This window comes from Anopheles arabiensis, chromosome 2, assembly GCF_016920715.1.
Source record: "Anopheles arabiensis isolate DONGOLA chromosome 2, AaraD3, whole genome shotgun sequence".
In the NCBI taxonomy this organism is placed as follows: Eukaryota; Metazoa; Arthropoda; class Insecta; order Diptera; family Culicidae; genus Anopheles; species Anopheles arabiensis.
Window position 1 is genome coordinate 64,507,353 of NC_053517.1, and position 23,395 is coordinate 64,530,747.

Below are 23,395 nucleotides of genomic sequence, written 5' to 3' on the forward strand. Positions count from 1 at the left end.
ATATCTTTCTTTTTTGTTTGTTTTAAAACCAGAATAAAATCTTATGTTCGAAAAAATCTTTAACGTTTGAATGAAAATCTCATAATGCATTTAGAAATTAATTTAAACGAAGCTTCTGAACAGTTTGGTTTTTGTTGGTAAAAGGGAGGCATCAAACGAAGAAACATTTACTACCATGTGTGCAATTACCGGTAAAAATAGGTTAATTCAAATTTAGCAATTACTTCCAAATTTACTCTCAACATTGGCATTCTTCATTGGACACATTGCAAGCAAATTGATGTAAAAGTCCTTAGCTATCAATTATTACATTTGCATTATCATGTTCAGTCTACTATCTGTTATAAAATTTCACCTAAAATGTGATTGTGATTCTATTGCACATTTACCGTAAAAATTAATTTTATGCATTTGTTTGTTTGCTTGTTTATCTGTGATCTGTGCTTTTTGTTTTTTGTTTTGTTTTGAGAATATGATGAGACAACTGCGATTATGATCTGGACGAGGTTTTTTTTATATTGCTCTACCTTTCCGGCGCAATTTATCAAACGGGCGGATAACTGGGAAGGATTAAATACTTTACCAAAGTAAAATTTACTTGCTCATACAAAATAATTGAAACGATTCTGTTCATTCGGGTGTACTCTGCAGTCAAATATTCAATAGGATGGACTTGTACCCCTTATGTATTTTCCGCACATTGCATGTTGCTCTCGCTTTCATAGACGGAGGATGGTTTAATTGTCATTGTATTAAAAATATTATTATTCTACACATTAATTGTTTAACACATACGGACTTGTGATAGGAAGGGATTTTACGAAGACTGAAGTGGACGCTTACATTTCTTGGCTATTTTAACACTGTGTTCATTAAATTTTTGAATCTGCGCAGCGCATTTCAGATATAGTATATCGTTGCAACGTTATATTGTAGTATGGCGTTTAACTGTTTAACCCTGCAACGGCGTACTGATGACGGAGCTAATAGAAAGGAGGGAATGTCTTGCTACAAGAATCAAGCATTCTTGGCACTTTGTGTACTCTGTTTCCTCTTGTTCGGGAAATTTGTCACCCATTTGTTACAACCGCATTAAAATAAACACAATGTATGCACACCAGCGGGATGCATTGTAATTAAGACATTGTTGCGAAACTACCACTTGGCTAGCTTCGTAAGAAACAAATTTTACACTACTAATTTCGAGTGATTTAACTTCAATTTTTGTATTGCATTATATTTTGCTACAAGTCTATTCCCACGCAACTGTTCTCTGCTCTTAGAGTGTGCTGCTTTCGATTGAAATGTTTACTTTTATGTTTTGATTGCGTTTTCGTTCAATAGTAAGCACATCCTTGTGTTCAAAAAAAAAAACAAACCATTGCTTATAAGCTATTCATTGTTTTTATCTTTCAGTCGTTGCATAGCTTATTTTCCCTACTGTAAAAGTGTAGCGCTGTGTTCCTTGTTTACTTAAAGTACGAACCCAGTTTATCATTAATTTAAAATTCTCTGTGGCTGGCGTAATGCAGATGTTAAAATTTTAGTGAATCTTTTACTTGATGTCAACTCGACCATTACAAAGCAGACATACAAAAAAACCTGTCTGATACAGAAAAAAACATAAGCAAAAGTAACGACATGATAACTTAACAGGAATTTTTAAGTTCCGTTGGTCCAGATGGCAGAATCACTACAACGAAACAAACAATCAAATTAAAAATACATGCTACCTACCCTATCCTACCTCCTAACACCAAAATTTTAAAGAAGTGTTCAATAATGTCCAGTAACATAACTTAATTAAAATATATATTTATTTATGGACTGTAGAAACCAAAGTGCTGAAACAAAACAAAAAGAAACAATTAAACTGAGAAGATTGTACGGACTGCACAAAAACAAAACACAGTCATATTCAATTAAATGTATACCACCTGCAAAACATTGCATACAATGTACAATTCATTAGTTTATTTCAACATTGCACGGTTGAGTTATGAAGCAGCGGTTATGTATATCGAAACAAATTCTGTCTAAACCTTACTGTTAACACATCGACTACTATCGTTTTGCCATCGCCAACATGGGCCATTGAAAAAAACACAAATTTCAAAAAAAGTGAAATACCAAACATAATTTAATTAGAATTGTGGTAACAAAGCGCAGATAATCTAATTATCTATGATGAATTGGCCAGAGTGTCTTCAGTTTGTGTTTGAATTGAATTGCTAGACAATTTACAATCCAAGAAATTCAATCAAAAAAGAACATCCTGTTTGGTATACGAGTGTACGCTACGTAACACGAACTGGTAGCGTATTTTGATTGTTAGGTTCTTCCTGATTCTGACAAGGCAATCATGGCACATTTATGCCATCGATTTTGCAACGCTCAAAAACATGAAGATCAAATCATTCCCGACAATCGGAGCGTGTTGCATTATTTGGGTTCATGAATTCAAAATCTCATTTCCGGAAAACGTTAGCAACTCCTGCAGTAATTTAAATTTGATACTTAATTCAATTGGTTCACAAATCAAGCTTCATACGATGCTTTTGCATCAATGGATGTTCTTGTAATGCGTAATATTTTTTCCTCGATTACAGAGTGTGGCACTAATATCTCTTTTCGTTTTCTTTCGACGAAATTCCTTACTGCCCCTTTGCTACAATTCCACTTATTAACTCATGTTAAGAAGAAACTAGAAATAAGTTGAACAAATGGCGAGCACATATGCGGCAATGTGTGTGTGTGTTTTTGTTGCTTGTTTCGTAAACAATAAGCTCCTTACAAATAACGTGTGTAGTAGCGCTGCTCTTGGTACACTGCTCATTGATATCACTATCACAAGTATTACCGATACGCATGTCATTTCCATCAGCTCAAACCTTCATTCACTGTTTTTTACTTGTCACTTAACACCACGGACATTTGCTAATTTAACTGTGCTTGCAGTAACGGGCGGTGGCGAACGGTTTATTTTGTATTTCACGTTTCTGACAATTTATCATAACCTTTGCGCTACTTTTTAATAACCTTATAGATAAAACAATGATTAACCAATTAACTAACGGAACAAACAAAAAGGAACACTAGTCAACTAAATAACCTTTTTTCATTCCCAAGCCATTACACGCGACTGCGCAGTAGATTTAAGACAATTTGCTACTTTTCTCTAAATCAACCGTGAAATTTATTACAAGTTACATTACTGTAATCCTTTCCTGTAGCACGAGGGCAACTATATACTGTTACAGGATCAACCTCAATCGAGCATATTAACTATATAGCTTTCTAATGATTTGCGCGGGATCAATGCATTCAAATAAACTCTTGTAGATCTACTGTCATGCTCTTCAACATATTCAATATCATTGCCTCAACATTAAAGATCCTTTGTAAGTTTGTAGATGTTTAAACACATGTTTAAACGATCGTTCAACGCTGAAATTGATAGCTTCACTTTTTAGTGTTCAAAATTGTTCATACTTGACATTATTTTCTCAGACAATGCATGACAAACACATCCTGTACAAGGCGATTGGATTTGCACACAAAAACAATTCGCATTGACATTTAAAAATCCAGACAGTAAATTTCAATCTCAACAATGAGGCATATGAGTATAATCGGATGTGTGTCACTCATTCTAAATACAGTTCATAGAGGAAGAGAATCGGTTGTGAAATTATCAATAAACTTAATAATTCATACAACCCATAACATAAGTATACTACAGCCGTTTTTAGCAAATAAGCAAAAGGATAACGAGAGAGTTGAGAATAAATCGTATTAAAACTGTTCAACAAACAGCTACGTTTTTGAATAGAAACTTTAAGAAAATGAATCAAAAAAGAGGAAATTGTAAGAAGATAATTGAACCAATTGCATCGGTTAAACATGTCGATGATTCATAAATGCTAACTTAGTTAACTCGTGATGATTTCGACATTTTGGCTCGTAGTTTCATTCAATACGCTCAGTGTGAAGCTGTGCTCAAATCAATACGCCGTCCTAATGCTTGTTCCAAAAACTCTTTAAAAATTACAATGTAAGTTCAAAAACAAAAGATAATAACACAATGTTGACAGTTTTCCCGCAACATGTACGAAAATGTCTGCTTACGAAGCGATTGATTGATTTATCCCATCAAAATAAATATTGTCTTTTTCAACATACAAAATACGAGCGCTTCATGTGCTTCAACAATCGTCAGTAATTCTCCTGTGGCCTGCACGAGCCGTTAGTTATCGAAGTATCGTAGTCACGTACAAGTAGCTTGATATGAGACAGTTTTTTATGAAGATAGTTAAACCTGAAAGTAGAAATTTCAATTTAATACAATAATGTTTTGAACAATTTCAATAAAAGTGCAAATTATGTTGCACAAAAAAATGATGTTGCTACATATTGTACATACCGCTCTTTGTCTTGTTGAAATTTGACGTTTTTAAAACTTCTTTCGTATTCTTTCAGAATTTTCAATTGAATTTCCTGTAAAGAGACCCACTCATTAGGTAAATAAATTGCTATCGTGTTGAAATGAATCTTTAATACCTTGTAGCGTTGTGTATCCTTCGGTTCGTGCGACAGATCATCTTCGTACTGAGCAAACTTTCTTGAAGCATTCTCCAAAACTTCATGCAGCCGCCGGTATTCCTTGTATTCGTTGTCAAATTCAGTCTTGTATCTACGCCGTTGCTCAACTGATGTTATCCTTGTAAATTGGTTTCTAAAAAAATACAAACCATATAATATTAATTTTGCATAATAAGAACGGCAATATTGCATGTCATGCAGCTCTTGCAGTTAGTATATTGAATTTTAATTAAGGAAATTAAGTTCTATCACAGTACAGGTTACATAAAATCGCTTGCTCCGAATATTAGTGCCAATATTCTACATGATTGATTGTTAAGTTGAGTTTGTTAGTGAAATTATGAAACTACACTATAGTTACTGTACATTGGCAAAAGGTCTTAAGCACAGTGAAAAATTATTGGATATTTACAGTACGGGTAAATTATTTAAAGAAGATAGCAAGTATTCATATAAATCAACAAAGATACAGCTAAAGGTCAAAGATGTAAAGTGTTGGAAAGGCACAACAGAGATCTCTCTTATAAGATTTTATTAGAAATTGATAGGATGCTTGAAAGCCTTACACAAAATCATCTTCTCCCCCGCCGTTCATCTGCTGCGCACCATCCAGATAGCCAGTATCGAATGGCTCCCGTTCAGCTTCTGCATCACACACCGACGATTCTATCCGTTTCGCAACATCGTTCGATACGAGTGAGTAGCTCAAACTAACACCATCTTCTGATTCCTGGGCATTAGGCGTTAGATTTGGTCTACGATCAAGCCGGTTTTAAAAGAAAAAATGGAAAAAAGAAACGAAAGCACACACAAATCAATCTTAGTGCCCAAGTCACATCGAAACAACTACTAACGATGATATTGTATTGCAATATCCATAATATGGTTAGATTTGGCTAGAATATGTTAAATGATTAAATAGATTAAACCCAATAAATCGACAAGATACAAGATTAATATCAAACGAATGATGAAGGAATATGGGGTAAAAATAATACCAAACGTTCCAAATGACCATATGCTTCTGCACATTTGGCTCCTTAATATTAAATTTTAACATTAGCTATATATAACATTAACATTCTTTTGAAGATAGCACAAGCGCTTATTCTAATCATATAATTTGATAGGGGTTTAGATAACTTAGGTTCAAAAAACACCATATCAAAAAGCCTAAAATTATACTGCCCACCACATTCTTGATTTCAAGCTGTGAACCATGAAATATAGAAATCAGGTTTAAAATATTTCGCTACATCTTTTTTTTAATTGTCGATTGTAAACCATCTTCAATATTATTTGATAAACCCTTTGCTGTTGATGTCAATAAAAGCCCCGAAACCATCATAGTTTATGAAACAAACAAATCCGTTTCTGTTCAACATTGAATAACCGCAATAATGATTAATTGAATAAGCACCACTGATGATAAAAAGGATCCACCATAAATAATATTTTAACAGGGCCACCAAAACAAAAAAACCAACAAATAAAAATGTCCAACGTATAGCAAAGATAAAAAGTGATGGTTTTAAAGTTACCATCACAATAACATGCACGCAGAGAAGCAAGGACATGTACCCTCTATCTCTTTGTACGACCAATAGTTACCCGTAGTAGTGCGACGAACGTATGGAATGATGATGATGATGTTGGTGGTGGTTGTGGTGGTGATGATTTTTGTGATCATCTTGTTCCCTGGATCGTGGATTCATATTGCTACTGTCTCTGGAATCTGTTATACCGCGTCTACTACATAGATAAATCCATTCATATCGAAGATAACACATAGTGAACCGGTACAAATAGGTCCGCATTTCAGACACAATCCCAACCGTTCGATTCAGTACATTGTCATAGTTGACAGAAGTAGAATGATGATACGATGATGCAGACGAAGACATAAAATTCATTTATTTGGTTTTTAATGCCAAGTAGAAGTGGAAAAGAGAAGAAAAAACTCATATATATTTTTCATAATTTGTTAAACAACAGCTTCAGTTTTTCATTTCATATTAAATACAGATGACCCCCGACATACGACTATATTTGGGACGGAAAAAAGGTCTCGAATCAAGTTGTATTTTACCTACACAAAATAACCAGAATGTATTGATTGCATTACAAAAATCGATTACATGATATAATTATTCAAGTTTTGGAATCTTCATAAATGTGTATATAACAACTATCAGAGAGAAATTTAAAAAAAAAATCAATTTCAGCAAAATGACAAATGTAAACTGTTAAAATGGTCGAAATAGCTAATCGTCCTAATTTCTTCTTCTGTTTTACCAGAAAGGTTTTATACCGCTATGTTTATTCAAACTTATGTTATACTTCCAAACTGTATTTGGAAGCCTTCTTTCTCTTGTTTTGACTTCGACTATCTAGATTCTAGATATGTCTTCTCGCCGTAACTCAAGTGGGTCGTATGTCGAAGGTCTCCTGTACAAGCTTATAACGATATGATAGAACACAATTAACAATTTCCTAAACCGAAAAGATGTATAAGACAAATTGCATCCCGTAAATAACAAATATTCATTTTTGAACATAAGGATGTAATGGAAATTTGGGATGTTGTCTTCGTTCGAAACGAAAATGTTACCTCCATCGTTCACTTACCTCGTATGATCCGAAGTAGTTTCTTTCTTGTAATGACTGATTCGTTGCTTTTTGGCAGTGGGAGTAGAACCAACTTCTTCACTGCCCGCAAGCACAGCTCGTTTGCTACCCGATTGAGGACTATTCCCGTTATGTGTACTAGAAGGACTCTGACCAGAAGTTGATGAGCCACCGTCTGAGCTAAGAGGAGGCGTCAAGTTTTGTGGCCTCCTCCTGTAAAAGAACCAACCAAACAATATCGTTAATATCCACTCTACGACACCTATTTACACGAATTCACACTATGCCGTACCGTTTTACGGCTTGTCGATCTTGTTCAGAATAAAACGGCCAATCATCCTGTACTTCATTCCATATGTTCCGATGCAGTATAAGAACTCCGTCTCGGGTGCTGGATATGGTTTTTAGTATCTGCTGAGTACATTTCATCTCTTCCTTACGGACTCCATCTTTTGTAAAAAAAAAAACAAGAAATGTGAATTTTTATCTAAAATTATTCCAAGGGAACCCAAAACATACCTTGCTGCAGTTTTACAACCAACTCTGGCCGTTTGTATGGCTTCAATGCTAGCATATGAATAAGACGTTCTCTGTGTTTCGAAACAAATATAATTAGTAACATATACATTTTGCATCTCCAATTGTGTCTCATTGATTATTGATAACTTACTTTATGTTGCATTTCATGTAATCTGGATTCGCAGCCTTTGGCCTTCCATTCGCTACCCTACTCTGAGAGTTTCCATTCTCAGACAGCTTCGGTACGTGTTGCTGCTGCGAATTAGGCGGATCATGAACGGTATGCTGATATCCTGGTTTCGCCTGCACAGGAGGCAGTTGAGTTGGTGGTTGTGACTGATGATTGTTTTGTTGAAGCAGATGCTGCGATTGTGGCTGTTGTTGCAGAGGTTGCTGTTGCAGTTGTTGTTGAGACTGTAGTTGTTGTTGGGACGACTGATGCAGACCGTTAGTTTTAGCTAGTTTTGGTGATGTTGCTAGGTTGTTATAACTATTAACACTATTATTAGATGATAGCTGGCTTGCTGCTACGGAGGATGTCTTATTCACAGAATTGTTGCTATAGATAGAATCACGTTTGTTTACAACTGCTGTATTATTACTAGGAATGTTACGGATGGCTGGGTTTTTTAACTTCACTTTACGCCCAATATCTGTTTGATTAGGTTTGATTTCCCTAGTGCTGGAACGATAATAAATGAATAATAAAACATTATTGATCAAATATTATAGATGCAAATAATTGTCATGAAATTCATTACAAATTATATCACATAAAGTACATTCAATAGTTTCTCTAATTCATGATTTTTCCTAACAATAGGCACCATTTTGGAAATAGTATATTTGTTGGGTTTTAAATCGTGCCGAACCAAATTGTTTGTAAGCAATATTCAACAAAACCTGCCGCAATTTACCATTGACCTACTTTTCAGAATCTTCGGCGATTTTTATTTCTTACTCTGCTTTCCCATCGCCCAAGCTTTTGCGTGTTCACTACACCTGAAGGACAACCGCGTGATGTTAGATAGGTTTATTGTCATGTATATCCCATACGAGAAGAAGAGAGACAACGGTTTAATTTTTGTAAGTGAACAAGTATTAGTAAAAAAATAACAAAGGTTACTATCGTTGTTGTGCAACAGAACTTTAGTTTTCATTACCTTTAGCAAGGAACAGGATCACGCAGGAAATATGCCATAAACCTAAGTTTATTCACAATTGTATTTGCAATTGTTAAAATATAAGTAACAAGAGTTGGCGGTTGTAACGGATATGTTTTTTAGTAAAACTCCACTAACTGCACGCAGGGTGATATAACATACCACGATGTGCAAATCTAGTATGGGTTTCCCATATACACCAGACTGAGACTGTTCTGCTATGCCCGAATCAACTAGTCACAGATCGTCAATAACCTTGGCGACTAAGAGGAAAAAGAATCCAAAAAATGGTTTTCTGAAAATCTAAACCAAGGGTCTCCAACATTTCTGTTCACAGGCCACATTGCTTACCAAATAACGTTATTGCGGGCCATCTTGACGTTACCTTTAGCTAATGGGTTAAAGTTTAAATTATGTTTTGATAACAAAATACTAACTGCGTATATTAAATTTCTACAGCTTTATATGACTGATGCTTTATTCCCGTTTTTGGAAAGCCAAAATTGAAACTTCAATTAAAGGAATCTACACAATGAACTATTTAACTTAACCTTTGCAAACTCGTTGCAGAACGCATTATAGGCTTTCGAGAGCCACATGCGACTCGCAGGCCATGCTTCGGAGACACATGGATGATGCCGATAAAAAAGAAAATAAAACATTTAAACAATATAAAATCCATACTCTTTGAGCATAAAAACCATCTGCCTCGGTTGTAAGGTTATAAAAACAAAATTAACTACATTTATGCGACGGAGAACGTGGGCAGTATTTGCATTTATGCCGAGATTTAATTTAATATTTAAAGGAAAACTAAATTTAACATACCACTTGTTCTTTTGATTTTCTTCTGCGGCGGCAAGCCTGTGCCTCGTGGTTTCGTAAACATCATCGTTTGCGTGTATCCGCATTTTGTGTGGAATATGGCCCATATTTTGTAGCTGGCCCTGGGCCTGCTGAATGCATTCGATCGAACCAGTGTCAATGTCGGTAATGGAGAAGTTAAACTTCTGTACATTGTTGCCTCCGGAAGGAAACGATAGAAAGCCTTGGCCATTCTGAAGAAACTGTATCGATGGATTGTGGGAAGTACCTAATTTTGCCTGTAATTGAAAGGAAAAAAACAAACACACATACATACATTAATGTTAAAAGACATTTATTTCTATGGTGAATATGGGAAACCAACGCTAATATTTTGTATAAGGATATAAAATAATAGCTAGATCCATATAGCTCTTTCTGATACTTTTCCACTTTTTTAATTCATTTAAAAGTATAATCTTGTTCTTCTTTGGCACAACAACCGTTGTCGGTCAAGGCCTGCCTGTACCCACTAGTGTAGTGAGCTTGGCTTTCCGTGACTTATTGTTACCATAACATGATTGTTAGTCCGACGTATGGGGGCACGATCTATTCGGGTCTTGAACCCATGACGGGCATGTTCTTAAGTCGCACGAGTTGACGACTGTACCACCAGAACGGCCCGGAAACATAATCCCATCACAATAAATATTGTTTTCGAATGTTTTATCGTGATGAAAAGATGTCGTCAAAAAGTTAAAAACCTCTAGTATAGCATGATCTTCAAATAGTATAATAAAATCTGCATGAAATAGTTAGTGAGTAATATGCTAAAAATTACCAAGTCTGCTCAAAATTCTTCTATTTGGCGTAACGTCTTACGCGGACATGCCAGCCTATATAGGTTTTTGAGACTTATTCAATACCACGCAGCCGGATAGTCAAGTCTTTGCTACGCGAGGACGGTCCATTCTAGGCTTGAACCAATGACGACTGTACCACGGGACCGTCCCCGCACAATATTGTTCTGTCGAATTCTACCACTAGTTTAATTGAATATAATAAATGCACAACAAGGCGCTCTTGAGTAGCTGTTTATTATTAAGTTAGTCATGCTACCAGTAACATAAGTATCAGTAACATACGCGCATAGCACGTTGCAGCGCACGGTTATGATTGCATGAACACTCCAGGCCAGTAAAAAAATTAATAAAGAAAACAACAAACATCAACAACCTTTAATCAAAACAGTGTGTCTTTGAATTTTCATTTGAAGGTTAGTTTGTGTACGCAGTAGCGTCATAATTAAAACTTGTTATTACTTGATGGTCATTATAGCTATGTAACATATTAAGACAAAAAAGTTTTTGTTTTGCTTTCTAGCCATTTATCTCTATTATCTATTCTAGCACCTTTACTTAAAATACAGCAAACATAAACAATAAAATTATCACTGCACAACCATTCTATAGGCAGGTGTGAATTCAAGCTTAATATCATTAAATTGCTAAAATAAATAGCAAAAACATATAATAAGAAAATTGTAGAAATGTTATAGTGTTGATTACGCAATTGCAAAATAATAAATTGACATTTTATGAAATTAGAATCGATGTGCATTGCAGCATGTGATCAATTGTTTCTGTACTTGAGATCGGTTGTTTGTAAGTATTATGCAATTATTAAACACAACATATAAAACTGATTGCTTTACTATTTATAAAGAATTTACGCCTTCTTAGCGGAGAGAAAAGAATCAATTCTTTAAAGGCATTTTTGATGGGAGAAAGTAATGCAAATGCTATATAGAAACAACATTAAAAGAGATCAGCAAATCCGGATATTAGCTGTTATTAAAAATAGTAGTATCAGAATGGATTTTTATTTAGGGTCACAATTATCAGATTAGATTAGGTTTATTAATACAAAACTCATATAAAAATGCGTGGTAATAGGTGCTCATTATTCTACTGATTAAATACCCGGTGAAACTAATAAACTAGGCAAATAATACATAAAGAGTAAGAAGGTATTTTCTAAAAGGTATAACACTGTTCACAGCTGTTGTTTAGACGAAGTTTTTAAATTCATACAATTAACAACAAACGACTCATGGACCCAAAAGCACACTTTCCGCTCCACTGATAACCAACCGGTTATCATACCGATGTTATTGTTAAATACACAAAACGCTTCTAGCTTATCGACACGACGGGCGCTTCAATCTGAAATCCATAACACAACACACTACAACAGTACATAATTGACCGATAACCGCAAGCAGGCAAGTAAGCAAGCAACTAACGATACCATTGATGGTGCATATAAAAATATGATCGGCACGAAAACAACGTACGCAGATTTAGGTTTTGCCCCATTTGCAGTAATAGCAGCAATCCGTATCGAGTTCTTGCTTCCGTTACAACACTGTACTATGGAGAACAGACAGTTCTGTCTACCGCCTATTTACTATCATCAGATCCATTTATCGAGGATTAATTCAATATCGCATGCTTTTTAGTTGTCCCATTGAAAATTCGCCCGCATTTTACAATCAAACATATGAGATGAAAGAAAGATTGGACAAATATGACTAAATGCAACAAAACAGTGTTTGGTCATAAGTAATGAAATGATCAACACCTAGGTAAAAGGAGAAATTTTATAAAATATCATAATCAACTAAATTGTTTCACGTTTGTAATGTCCCAAGATAAGGATTCGCGCATCCTATATTTACGTTACAGTATATTTACGTTCCACACTGTTCACAAATATTTCGCCTGCGGTAATGGTCCTACTGAAGTGAAATGAAGTATAAACAAACCATATGACAGTAAATTTGTTGTTGTTTTAAATAATAAACAGACAAATCTGCACTAAGCCTGAGTTGCCCAAAAGCTGTATTGAACGGATGAAATACTTGGTACTCACTACTGACAACTAAATATTTGCGGCAAAATTTTTATTACTATCTACAAACGGCCGGTGCTTCTAGTAGCAAAATAGAGTATCCGGAAAAAAGAGCTCAAACCAATAAACGCCTAGTTCAAGTGGGGCCTATTGTAGACGGTCTTTACTAAGAGCTATAAGATACTACTACCACACAACTTATTGGAGAAATTGGATACTTATCAATGATAGAACGGCTTAAATCTAACACAGAACTATCACCCCCCCCCCCCCCTTCTGTGCCTCCTCTGAAGGCAATTGTATCATGTTTACATTTTTACATTTTTTATTACACACATATATTTCTTTGTGTTATAAGGTTATAGTGTAGGGTAATTACCGAAAGCTCCCATTGCCTATTGCCATCTAAACAGAAAAAAAATCTAGCATCAGACTGCTTCATTGATCGGAATTAGGCGTTGACATGTTCGGCGATTCTATAGTGCTGCCACTTTCATATCCCTTGGACTGCAGCTTGGAACATTCTTATCAAAAGGTAAACAAACGGTTTTCCAAAAATATGCTTGTTTCAACTAGCTAATGTATTAAACCGCTTGGGAAATGATTATTAGCTACTTTTAGGACATTTAAGATTAAAAAATTAAACGCTGCGGCACAGGGTGTAAACAACACAATTGACAACACTACAGAATCGCTGAACTTATCAACGCCTACTTTCGAACAATTCTATATCACGCTGAAAGAGTCTATTATATGCCTGAACAAAACTACAACTTGCTGAACTATATAGTCCTCGAAAACCCTGTAATTGAGCATTATCACAAAAATTTCAATAGAAACATCGTTTTTTTTTTTATTTATCATCGAATTTATAATTAACTGGCAGCCCCTGAAAATGAATACAATTATTGCAAAAATGCATCTGCGTACAAATGTATGTTTCACGGAGCTATCAATTCGAATGTAAGTAGTTGCGTCATACATGAAATTAGCTATTTAAAGCGCATTGGAAAGTCAGGTTGGCCAAACTACTAACGAAACACTCTCTCCCATAGCGGAGAAAGTACCAATGATGCAGGCTTTTCAATTCGCAAGGTGACACTAGACATCTCCAAAATCATCCTATTTTAGGTAAGATTTAGGAGTACACATACATTAGTGGGCATTTGATGCAACAAAATAACCTTCATTATAGAGGAATATAAGTTATAAAAATAAAAATGTCACTTTATACGTCCAAAGATACACCAAACTGTAAAAAAACATCTCCCCACCAGTCTACATCTCTTTCTATTTTTCTCTTCAATTTTATCTTCCTCTCTTCATCACTTTCATTTCTCTCTACTACATGCTCAGATAGATATATCCAGAGATACTTCGCGTTCGCTTGAGTGCAATGCAGTCTCCAGGCGATGCTCCACACCAGTGACGGTGCCCTAAGAGACAACGTTCGTAATACGTAATAAACCTTTACCCCGGCAGCACATGGCTTCTTCATGAGAATACGTCATGATTGCTCACACGTTTGTGCTCCACGTTTACGTGATTATGGCGCACTGTGACGCATGACGAGAGTCCTGCGAGAAACCGACTTGTTGCTGTTTCCAGTTAACAAATTATTCTTCTCAGTTCGCTATCATTGCGAATGAGTAATATCGCACTCGTCTCGATTCAACGGAGGGTTCGGTTCAAAAACAAACTTTTTGGTTACGGTCCCGCAATATCACCAAATAAATCATTCGATTATTGTCCCATTGCATTGTTGCACCTCCAGAACAAGCATATGCTTCAGCGAATATTAATCTAGTTGGATGCTTTTCTTAAGCATTTATCTTCCTGTTGCATACAATCCGCTCTATATTGCTCGATTCAGACGAATGCCGTTCTACATTTACGTTACTCAGCTATCGCTAAGGAAAATTGTATTCGTTTTCAATCCAAAAAGGGTGTTTTGTTTCAAATATCGACAACATAATCCTAAAAAATAATTCATTTTCTATACATGATTTTTGTTTGTTTTGTATGAAAACAGAAGAGTTCATCACAATCGCCACCTTACGTCATGAGACGCTGCAGCAAATGAAGCATAACGTAAGCGCCACCGCCGCATCAAATGCACAAAATGCTATACCAGCATAACCTATTGTGTGCTACAGCTCTCTGGCCACATTTTCCGCCCCTTCGACAACTCATCGGCAGAGCAGTGTAATAGCTTTGCAATGTGAAATGTTCCCACTCATCGCCGTAGTGTTTCCCTGTCTCTCTATAACATCGGGCTTGTTCCTCTTGCCGTTATTCAAAAACCCGTTCGATCGAAACCGATACCAACGAAGGTAGACTTCAAGTTTCCATTCGGCCAAACAAGCTTATGCTTTATGCTGTTCGACGGTTGAACGTGGTTTACGTGTTACGCAAACGGATTGTGGCTATTGTTGCGATGCAGAAATAGTCCATCGTCGTCTCGATTTCTATTCATCCATACCTGACCACCAGACGCTTCTGTTACACTATGAACAGTAATGCTCACACTTATTCAAGTTGATCATACAAGAGGAAAACTGTACGAAATATCTTATCTCTAAATTATAATTTGTCTCCAATCTATTTTCATTATATATTTTTAGAGGAAATTTACTTTTGCAGTATCATCAAATTTCGACGTATATATTATTGAATATACCGGGTGTACCATCTTTTCCTAACGGCCGTGAAGGTAAAAGATGTAAATTAAATGACACCATTTAGAGCATTATCATGACGAGTACTTTAATGATCAACAACATGATCACTATTGGATCAAAATAAGTAAAATTATTAATTTTGTGCCTAGCAGCTGCAGTATAGTTGATTTAATCTTATAGTGCTGCAACTTAACTAAATAAACCTAAAATAAATCTTCTTTGTATTCTTTGGAATAAATTGTATTTGTATTATTCTATTGACCAAATGTAGTTCTTTTACTCCGACATCAAGTCAAAATACACAGATAACGTCTGGCATAAATCGCCTCATGGCTTCAAAATTCGGAAATCATTTTTAAAAAACAAAAAAGAGGAACATCCTCAAATGTCAAAGTTTGGCATATAATGTAGAAACAAACACGTACTACACCATCTCACTTCAAATAAGGCGGATGAACGCTGGGTGGCACCTTCAGCAAATAGTTTCTTAGGTTTCATACGAGTATTTAGAACTCCCACAGCTGATAACTCATACACGTATCTGCTTCTGTACGCTACACACACACACACACACACACACACACACACACTCAGCATATGCAAACGCTCGAGCCCTACGAATTACCCTCTTTTGACAACGTCTGTTGCCCATGTATATGTCCCTCAATCAACATCATTGTGACCTCCACGCGAAAAAAATCCTTTAAACACAGTACAGCTTTTACCTAGACAGTTGTTAGCAATGTGCCAGCGATCAGTAACTCAACGCATAGCTAGTGCAGTTTAGTGCAGTTTACAATAGTTCTACAATATTGTAAATTTTCGGTTGATATTCATATGTTTGTATAATATCCGTAAGCTATATATAAATATACATATATATAATTATTTTTAATATGTAATTCGCTCAATCTTGGGTAAAAAACCCCCTTGCGTTAGCTTCCGATGTCTACGATTATCATGCCGTATTCTTTTTCTCCTCCACACATAAGTAATTCCTTTTTCTCGACTGCTTTTTCACAGTTTACGTACATAGTTCCCATTGTGTAAATTTTGTTTAAAAGGAAATAAGAGAAGAGAGACAATGTTTTTAAGTAAAAACGATCATGACGACCTACGGTATTATTCAATCATTCAATATATTAAACTTACGTTCAATATAATAATTTATGTCCGAATCGTCTGAGTACCCATTGGATAAGGTGCCCTTGCATGGATCATAGAATTAAATGTCTCCCACCCAATATGGATTGTGGCGCCTATTATTAGACAATACGACCTATTTGTACCGTTCCTCCTAAATAAAAAAAAAAAACAATCTGTCCCCGACCAATACAATATTTTAGGAAAAGGATAATAATTTTAATCTTGACATATTATCAAAGAATCAATGATACATATCAATCATACCAATAGCACAGTTTAGCGATGTTAGGCGAGATCTACATTTAGTAAGACTGTTAACTGCCCCATAATCATAATCTCGCCAAGTAAATGTAGGTACTTTCGGTATTGCACCCGAAAAACAATACATTCGATGTTGGTTACGCGTTGGTGCGAGAACATTTTTTGATCTCACCATTCCATCGTATGCAACGATGAAGGTGACAATTATGATGATGAAGATAATGACGAAGTGGTCCTTGCCAGGTTGTATCTCGTGTGTTGGTCTGCACCGACACCGGTTACACTACCACTACTACTACACCTCAGACATTACCAGCGTATCGCGCCATGACGTCCAATGCCAGAGAGTACGATACATTTACCCGCTACACGTCAGTATGTATGAGCTACAATGAACTCGTTTTGTGTGCGTCTGGCCATCGAAAGAAACGAAGCAGCAACTGTCTAACGGTGTCAAATATTTAGGCCACCACCATCGACCCAGCAGAAGGAGCAAACCTCAATCAAATCATCTTTCAACATGCTTGTTTAAGGTGGCAACAACTTTCCTTTCATCGAGTTCCAAACATCAGTTTAAAAGATGTGCTGATAAATCCGTACAATTAAGACAATCGAACGAACAATAATGTAACTCGAATCTACTTGTAATATTATTCGAAGCAGGCGAATAAAACTCTTTCTTATTTCAAAATTTTCGTCTAATTTTACAAAGCACAAGTCGCCAGACTTATTGCATTGTTATACGTTTCCAACTTGACAATTTCATTGTCGACAGTTAGTTGCAGTATAGGGGAGTGCGTAAAATAAAGTTTAATTACGCAACTCTATGAGCAGCGTGCTTTTCATAATGCATACTATCACCCCAAGGGCAGTACGGTAGTACCGCACCCAGTAAAAAAAAGTAACCCGGAACCTGTGCGCCGCAAAGTCGTGTATTCAATCGAACCCACCCCAAACGGATTTCAGTGCACACATTTTGCCTTGGTTCGAATACTTTCATTTTCCTCACAATCCGTCAGATTCCGATGGTTCGGTCAGCGGTGAATGTCAAAACTACATTCAAGTGCCACCTCTCCGTCCTACATCAAACCCTTCAGGTGCTCAAGGGTGTATCGATGCTTACCGCTAAAAGTTACCGCACTGTTACAACGTTGTATTAATGATTGAAAGTGCTCAATAATGTTCAACAAAATGTGGTTTTCACTATGTGTGTATATGCGTGTGCGTTATAATACTGAGAATCATAATTTCGACGCTAACTGTATCATGTGTCGTTTCCATCTTTTTTATTTAGTTAACTTGGCTTGTTTAAAACCAACAATGTCTAGTTAAACCTTCAAATGTGGCGTAAATTTTTCTATTAAAAAAAATCGCTTTACATTCAAGGGTTGAAAGCCACAAAGCTTAACAAATACAACTGCTAGTTCTACATGAAAGCTTTGAATGTATTTCTTTGAGGGCTATGTCGTGAAGGTAAGAACTAGTCGGTACAAGCAAACTAAAACAACAGCTTCTAGAGCGCTTGTCTAGTATAAAGATCCCAGCTAACTAACGACGACACTGACTTGAAAATGTCAAAATGCCGAAACAAGATCGTTGATAACTTTTCGCATGAATGTTTGTCGTAACGCGCAACGTATTAACGTAGGAGAATTATCTCCACATTTTAATTCACGGTATGCTGCAAAGCTATTACACATTGTAAAATGATAGATTTAAATCCTTATTCTTGGCAAATGTGCTGTCTGTCTTTACTTTGCCTTCCCCCTGGTATATCAAAATAAACTTTTTATGATGCAGACAGAAACATTAAAAGACGGACATGAAGCAATATAAAATTGCAGTTTTGTAGGTAGTCAAACTTAACGACACGTGCAGACAGAAGAGATTCAATTATGTTTCGATATGTTTTGTTTATCTGCCACGTGCGACCTGCTCACGCTCTAGGAAATGCATTTCCCAAGGAATCCCCCCATACAGCATCCCAAGTATGGTGCAACAGATGGACGTGCTTTTGCTTAGAAGTACTGTAACTAACGATTTACAACCGGCATTTTACTACTAACCTGCGTGCGTTGAAACTCTTCAATGGCTCGCAGAGCCGAGTCGGTCAGCTTGACGAAAATCAACTCCTTGTTCTCATCGTTCAGGCTGCCTTGCTGTGACAATCCATAGCTTCCAGCACACAAAGCAGCCATCTTGGCAACGGGGTGCTGCACTCTGTCCAACTGATAACCAGATGGAACCAATGGTGGTGGTCGTAATGGCACTGGGCACAGGTGTGCGTGGAGAATTAGGAAGAGCGACGACTAGGTGCTCGCTCGTGGCAGCAGACGGTGCCTTCTGCGTCTTGCAGCCAATGCTGCAGAGGAAAACAATGGTTGCACTACCGCTCAGCAACCTTGCGCCAGGGCAGCATACAGACAAGACAAGGGACGGTCGAAAGAGAACGGCGACTGTATATTTTGTAAATGTATGCGTGTGTGTATATATTATATATATATAGAGTGAGCAATGCAAGGTAGCAGCAACCGTTGTCGTTGTTGCTCTTGTTGTTGGTTGTGTTGTTGTTACTGCTGTTGCTACTGCTGCTGCTGCTACTGCGTGTACTGTTGATGTTGTTGTTGTTGTTGTTGCAAAACAACCACCGTTTTATGTCGGTCGGCCAAACCTTCAGCTTCCACAGTACCAACCAACAACAATAGTAGTAGCCGCTCACAACTACACACGAAACCGCACACGGTGTTGTTACTTTGCTGCCAATTTGCTTCTGTAGTGGAATCGTCGCGAAGGCAGCAGCTACGGGCTACGTGACAGCACACCAGTGCACTAATTCTAGACACTGCGATATGCGCCGTTGCTGATCTTGCTAATGATCACTGGACACTTCTTTTCACTTTCTTAGCTTTTGACACGTTTGACGACCGCAATGCCACATACACCTACACTGTGTGCAATACTACAGGAATTCGCAATATTGAACCCGTATTTCGTCGTTATTTCGATATATTTTGGTGAGCCACCCTTTGCTCTACACACACACACACGCACACACACACACGCGCGCGCACAGCAGCACTACAGTGTGTGCAGTGGTTCGGAGGCTCTATATTACTTCCCCCGTTGTTCACTTTCCGCTCGAAGCAGCAACACACAGCACTCTTTGCCGTTGGAGGTTCCACCGATTTTGCCACGTTAAATTTTCAATGAAATATTTCTTCTTTTTATCTTTTCGTTCAACTCTTTAGCGCTCTCTCGCTCGCGCTCCAACACTCTCGGCAGTGTGCAGCCCAGCTGCTCTCGCTCACTCGCGCACGGGGTCGACCGGAGAGCACGCAAAAAGCACACCGCTCTCGTGTGTGCACGCACGCACACGTACCGTACGCACACAACCCCACGAACAGCACGCGCAGCGCGCACACATACGCACACACTTGTGTATCAAAGCGCGTGCGCGCACCTACTCCTTCGCTCGCTCTTTCGCTCCCTCTCTCGCGCCGCGTAATACGAAAGCTGCACGGTAAAAGGCAAAACACCAAGATCTTAGCCTAACGGACACAAACGGAATCTTTTTCGCGTGTAAATATTTCTTTTCTGCGTTTCACACGATGGACGACTAAATATACTTCGCGGTGCCAAAATATGCCACACACTTTATATCAGTTCTATTATCTGCGCCTTTAGTTCCGAGGCCGCACAAACCACTACACTTCTTCGCCAGCAAAGACGCACATTCAAAACCACTGTCAGCCTCGAGAGTGCGGTCTCGAGCAAACCAATCCACTACACTGAATGCACTATGAATCCGGTTTTCCTCCTTCCTACGAAACACAAGACAACACACGCCACCACTGCCTCCTGTGATCAATCCCGTTAAGGTAATAGAGAGAGGATGGTGAGGGGGTGGGGGGATGGGGGAATGGGGGGAGGGTAGAGAGAGATAGGCAGTTCTTACTGTTGCCTTTAGTGTTGTGCTCCACAGTAAATGTTTCGCAATAGTAGACTGATCCAGCTATGGACGACTGGTTGGATTCTTATGAGAGGATATTTTCTCTTAAAACATTTGATCACTTTCTCTCGTTGACTTTGGTCGCAATTCAACTGTCTCGGCGCGGTTCAATATGTTGCAATTGCAATTGGCTCGTGTCTCTATGTACATGCAATTTCTTCAACAGGGCCGATATGCACTCCACCGCCTGCTCGATGTTTCTGTTACAAAATGGAAAGGGTTTTCCATTAGCAGGGCTGCGATACGTTGACAAAAACGAGCGTAAACACGTTTCAGTACAAGTATCGAAGAACTGTGGCGGGTTTGGGTTATGCTATTGTTATTGTTCAATTTTCCATCCTCTTTTGATTTGATTTTACAACTGGGAGCCGCTACGCTTTGCTAAGGCCAACAATAACAAGCAGCATAACATTGTGTTTAAAGAGTACGAATGTAAAACGGACGACACCGATTTCATACGTTCGAGTAATTACGATTACATATGGAACATTAAAACTGAGACTCAGTAGCAGTAAAAAAAGAAGTGGTAGAAATCCATCACAAAACCATTATTTCAATTCCGATTCCCAATCTATCGTGCGCGTGTAAACTTGAATGAGCAAAACACCTTTTCAATGGCATCGTGGCAACTATTCCATTCTATGCGCAAAAACTATCTCACCTTGACCCACTCTACAGCAAATGATGAAGAATGCCGGCCATACTGTAGCTCATATATTCTTCTGCGATTATATTTTACATTTTGCTAAGCTATTAGATTTTAAAGAAAAAAAAGGCCGTGAAGCACATTCAACGGTAGCGCGGTATTTAAAAAAAAAATACCGTATCACATTTACCTATTGTATGTTAGCAAAAGAAGTGTGCTAGGGAGCAACGTTCTCCGTTGAAATTTTTGTCAATATATTCCCTCTTTCTTATTATTGATAGAAGAAGGACCAACCACTGTAGTGCAAAGAAACATTGCGTCGCATAATCATCAAGCACTGGCGCACACACGAAGGGGTACGCATCTGCCACACAGCTCCTTGGCTCACATCACAAAGTGCACACACTGGGACAGGGGAGACTTTAAACGCTTCTTTTACTTTTTCAACGATGTTTGATCGTTTGAAAGCCAGCTCTTTCTTTTCCGATCCAGCCTTGAGCCGAAAAAGTAGCACTGCCATGTGTATTAGGGGTCAGCTCTTGTCCACGCATACATCCTAGGTGATTGTGTGTGCTCATCCGCCACATTGAACGTACACCGCTGGCAAACCTCTTTCTATCCATATGGGTGAAATAGAATTACCTTTTTTATCTTTCCTTCTATCTTTGTGTCCGGCTGGCCTAGCAAGAATAAAATCGACACCACACACGAAAAGGCAACAAGAAAAAAACTAATGTAACCTGCAGGTCACACTGATTGGATGGTGTACCGTGCTGTTGTTCACAAATACAGAGGCGATCTTGCACACATGTTGAGCTCGCATATTTGCGCATACGTTCGAATGCACGATGAAAAAACGCCGATCCAAACGAACTAAACACACCAACCGACCGAAACGACACACCGACCACTACGGGGCGATAGGAGAGAGAGAGACTTGGACACGCACGCACACGACATTAGACAAGCAGGCGAAGGAAGAAAGAAAAAAACCTCTCGCCTGATCTACCAGATGTGGAGACCAAGGGACACTAGATTGACTGAGACGATTCAAGGCACGATACCGTACCTGCTGGATTTCCTCACTTTTCAATAATTCGTAATGAGTCTGATCTGAGTCTGCCACGGTAGCCCTACCCCTACCCCTGCGTACATGCTTCCCCTGCTTCCCTTCCCATTTCGTGGGCCTGCAACGTTACTCATCGTGATCACTTTGTCTGGCTCGCTGCTTCTCGCTCCCTCTTACATCACACTGGCTCGTGGCATTCCCCTTCGCCAGCAGATTGCCAAAAATTGCTGCAATCCAAGGGCCAATGACAGCGGAACGAGAATAGTTTAGCCGTATGCCGCTGCACCTATTCTATATACCATTTCTACCCAGCTGTGAAACGTGTGATCTACTTATGCTACCCACTCTTTGTCTATTTGCTAACCTACACTGCAGCCAACAGCCTGTTGAAGGATGTGTTAATCTTATCCATTAGCCGTCGCACACGGGCCCACTACAAATTACTACTGTCGGTCCGCATTACATTCTCCATTACCACGGAGAGTGCTTGAAATTCGCACTGCAAACTCACTATTGGCTGGGGAAAATTGGTGACGAGGAATTATGCACAAAACCCTTCCTGATAAGGTTTTGTAATGGATTTTCACACTCTTCTGGTTCACTGCTTTCGCGCACTCGAATCTACCCGCTACACACAATGAGGCCACACACACTTTCTCGCTTTCTGGTGACGACGACGACGACGACGACGACGACGACGGCGAAGCAACGACTCGTCGAAAAGGTGAGAGCGATCCTGCCACTGACGTCCAAAATCTCCTACATTCACTCCTTCCCACCTTTCCACGTACCTTTCCGTAGCGCGCACTGTGTGTTTCAGAACATTTGTTCTTCCACACCACACGCCTTTGGCTTTCCACGAGTTCCAGCAGCGATGTTAGCACTTTTTGTAGTTAGCTTCAGAGAGATTACAATATGTCTTGAGGTATCTAAAACATTCTAAAAACGCTTTTA

General features: G+C 38.1%; 1 protein-coding gene across 13 annotated transcripts; it reads right to left on the reverse strand.

Annotated features, from left to right (window-relative positions):
- Nucleotides 1–1,917: 1,917 nt before the first annotated feature.
- Nucleotides 1,918–23,346, reverse strand: LOC120898339 (RNA polymerase II elongation factor Ell). 13 transcript variants are annotated; one of them, XM_040304054.1, is made up of 13 exons: nucleotides 23,233–23,346; nucleotides 20,673–20,926; nucleotides 18,784–20,568; nucleotides 9,741–10,015; nucleotides 7,901–8,431; nucleotides 7,750–7,820; nucleotides 7,523–7,679; nucleotides 7,231–7,443; nucleotides 6,214–6,354; nucleotides 5,169–5,357; nucleotides 4,561–4,735; nucleotides 4,424–4,497; nucleotides 1,918–4,318 (listed from the first exon to the last, which is right to left on the reverse strand). In XM_040304054.1, exons 3-13 carry the CDS (start codon nucleotides 18,913–18,915, stop codon nucleotides 4,216–4,218), a joined length of 2,061 nt encoding a protein of 686 aa, XP_040159988.1. In that variant the 5' UTR covers nucleotides 18,916–20,568; nucleotides 20,673–20,926; nucleotides 23,233–23,346; the 3' UTR covers nucleotides 1,918–4,215. The 13 variants fall into 13 exon arrangements, with proteins under 13 accessions (XP_040159988.1, XP_040159993.1, XP_040159984.1 ...); XM_040304059.1 differs by lacking the exon at nucleotides 23,233–23,346 and adding an exon at nucleotides 22,953–23,085 and having other exon boundaries at nucleotides 6,214–6,351; XM_040304050.1 differs by lacking the exon at nucleotides 23,233–23,346 and adding an exon at nucleotides 22,953–23,084 and having other exon boundaries at nucleotides 18,784–20,538.
- Nucleotides 23,347–23,395: the final 49 nt, after the last annotated feature.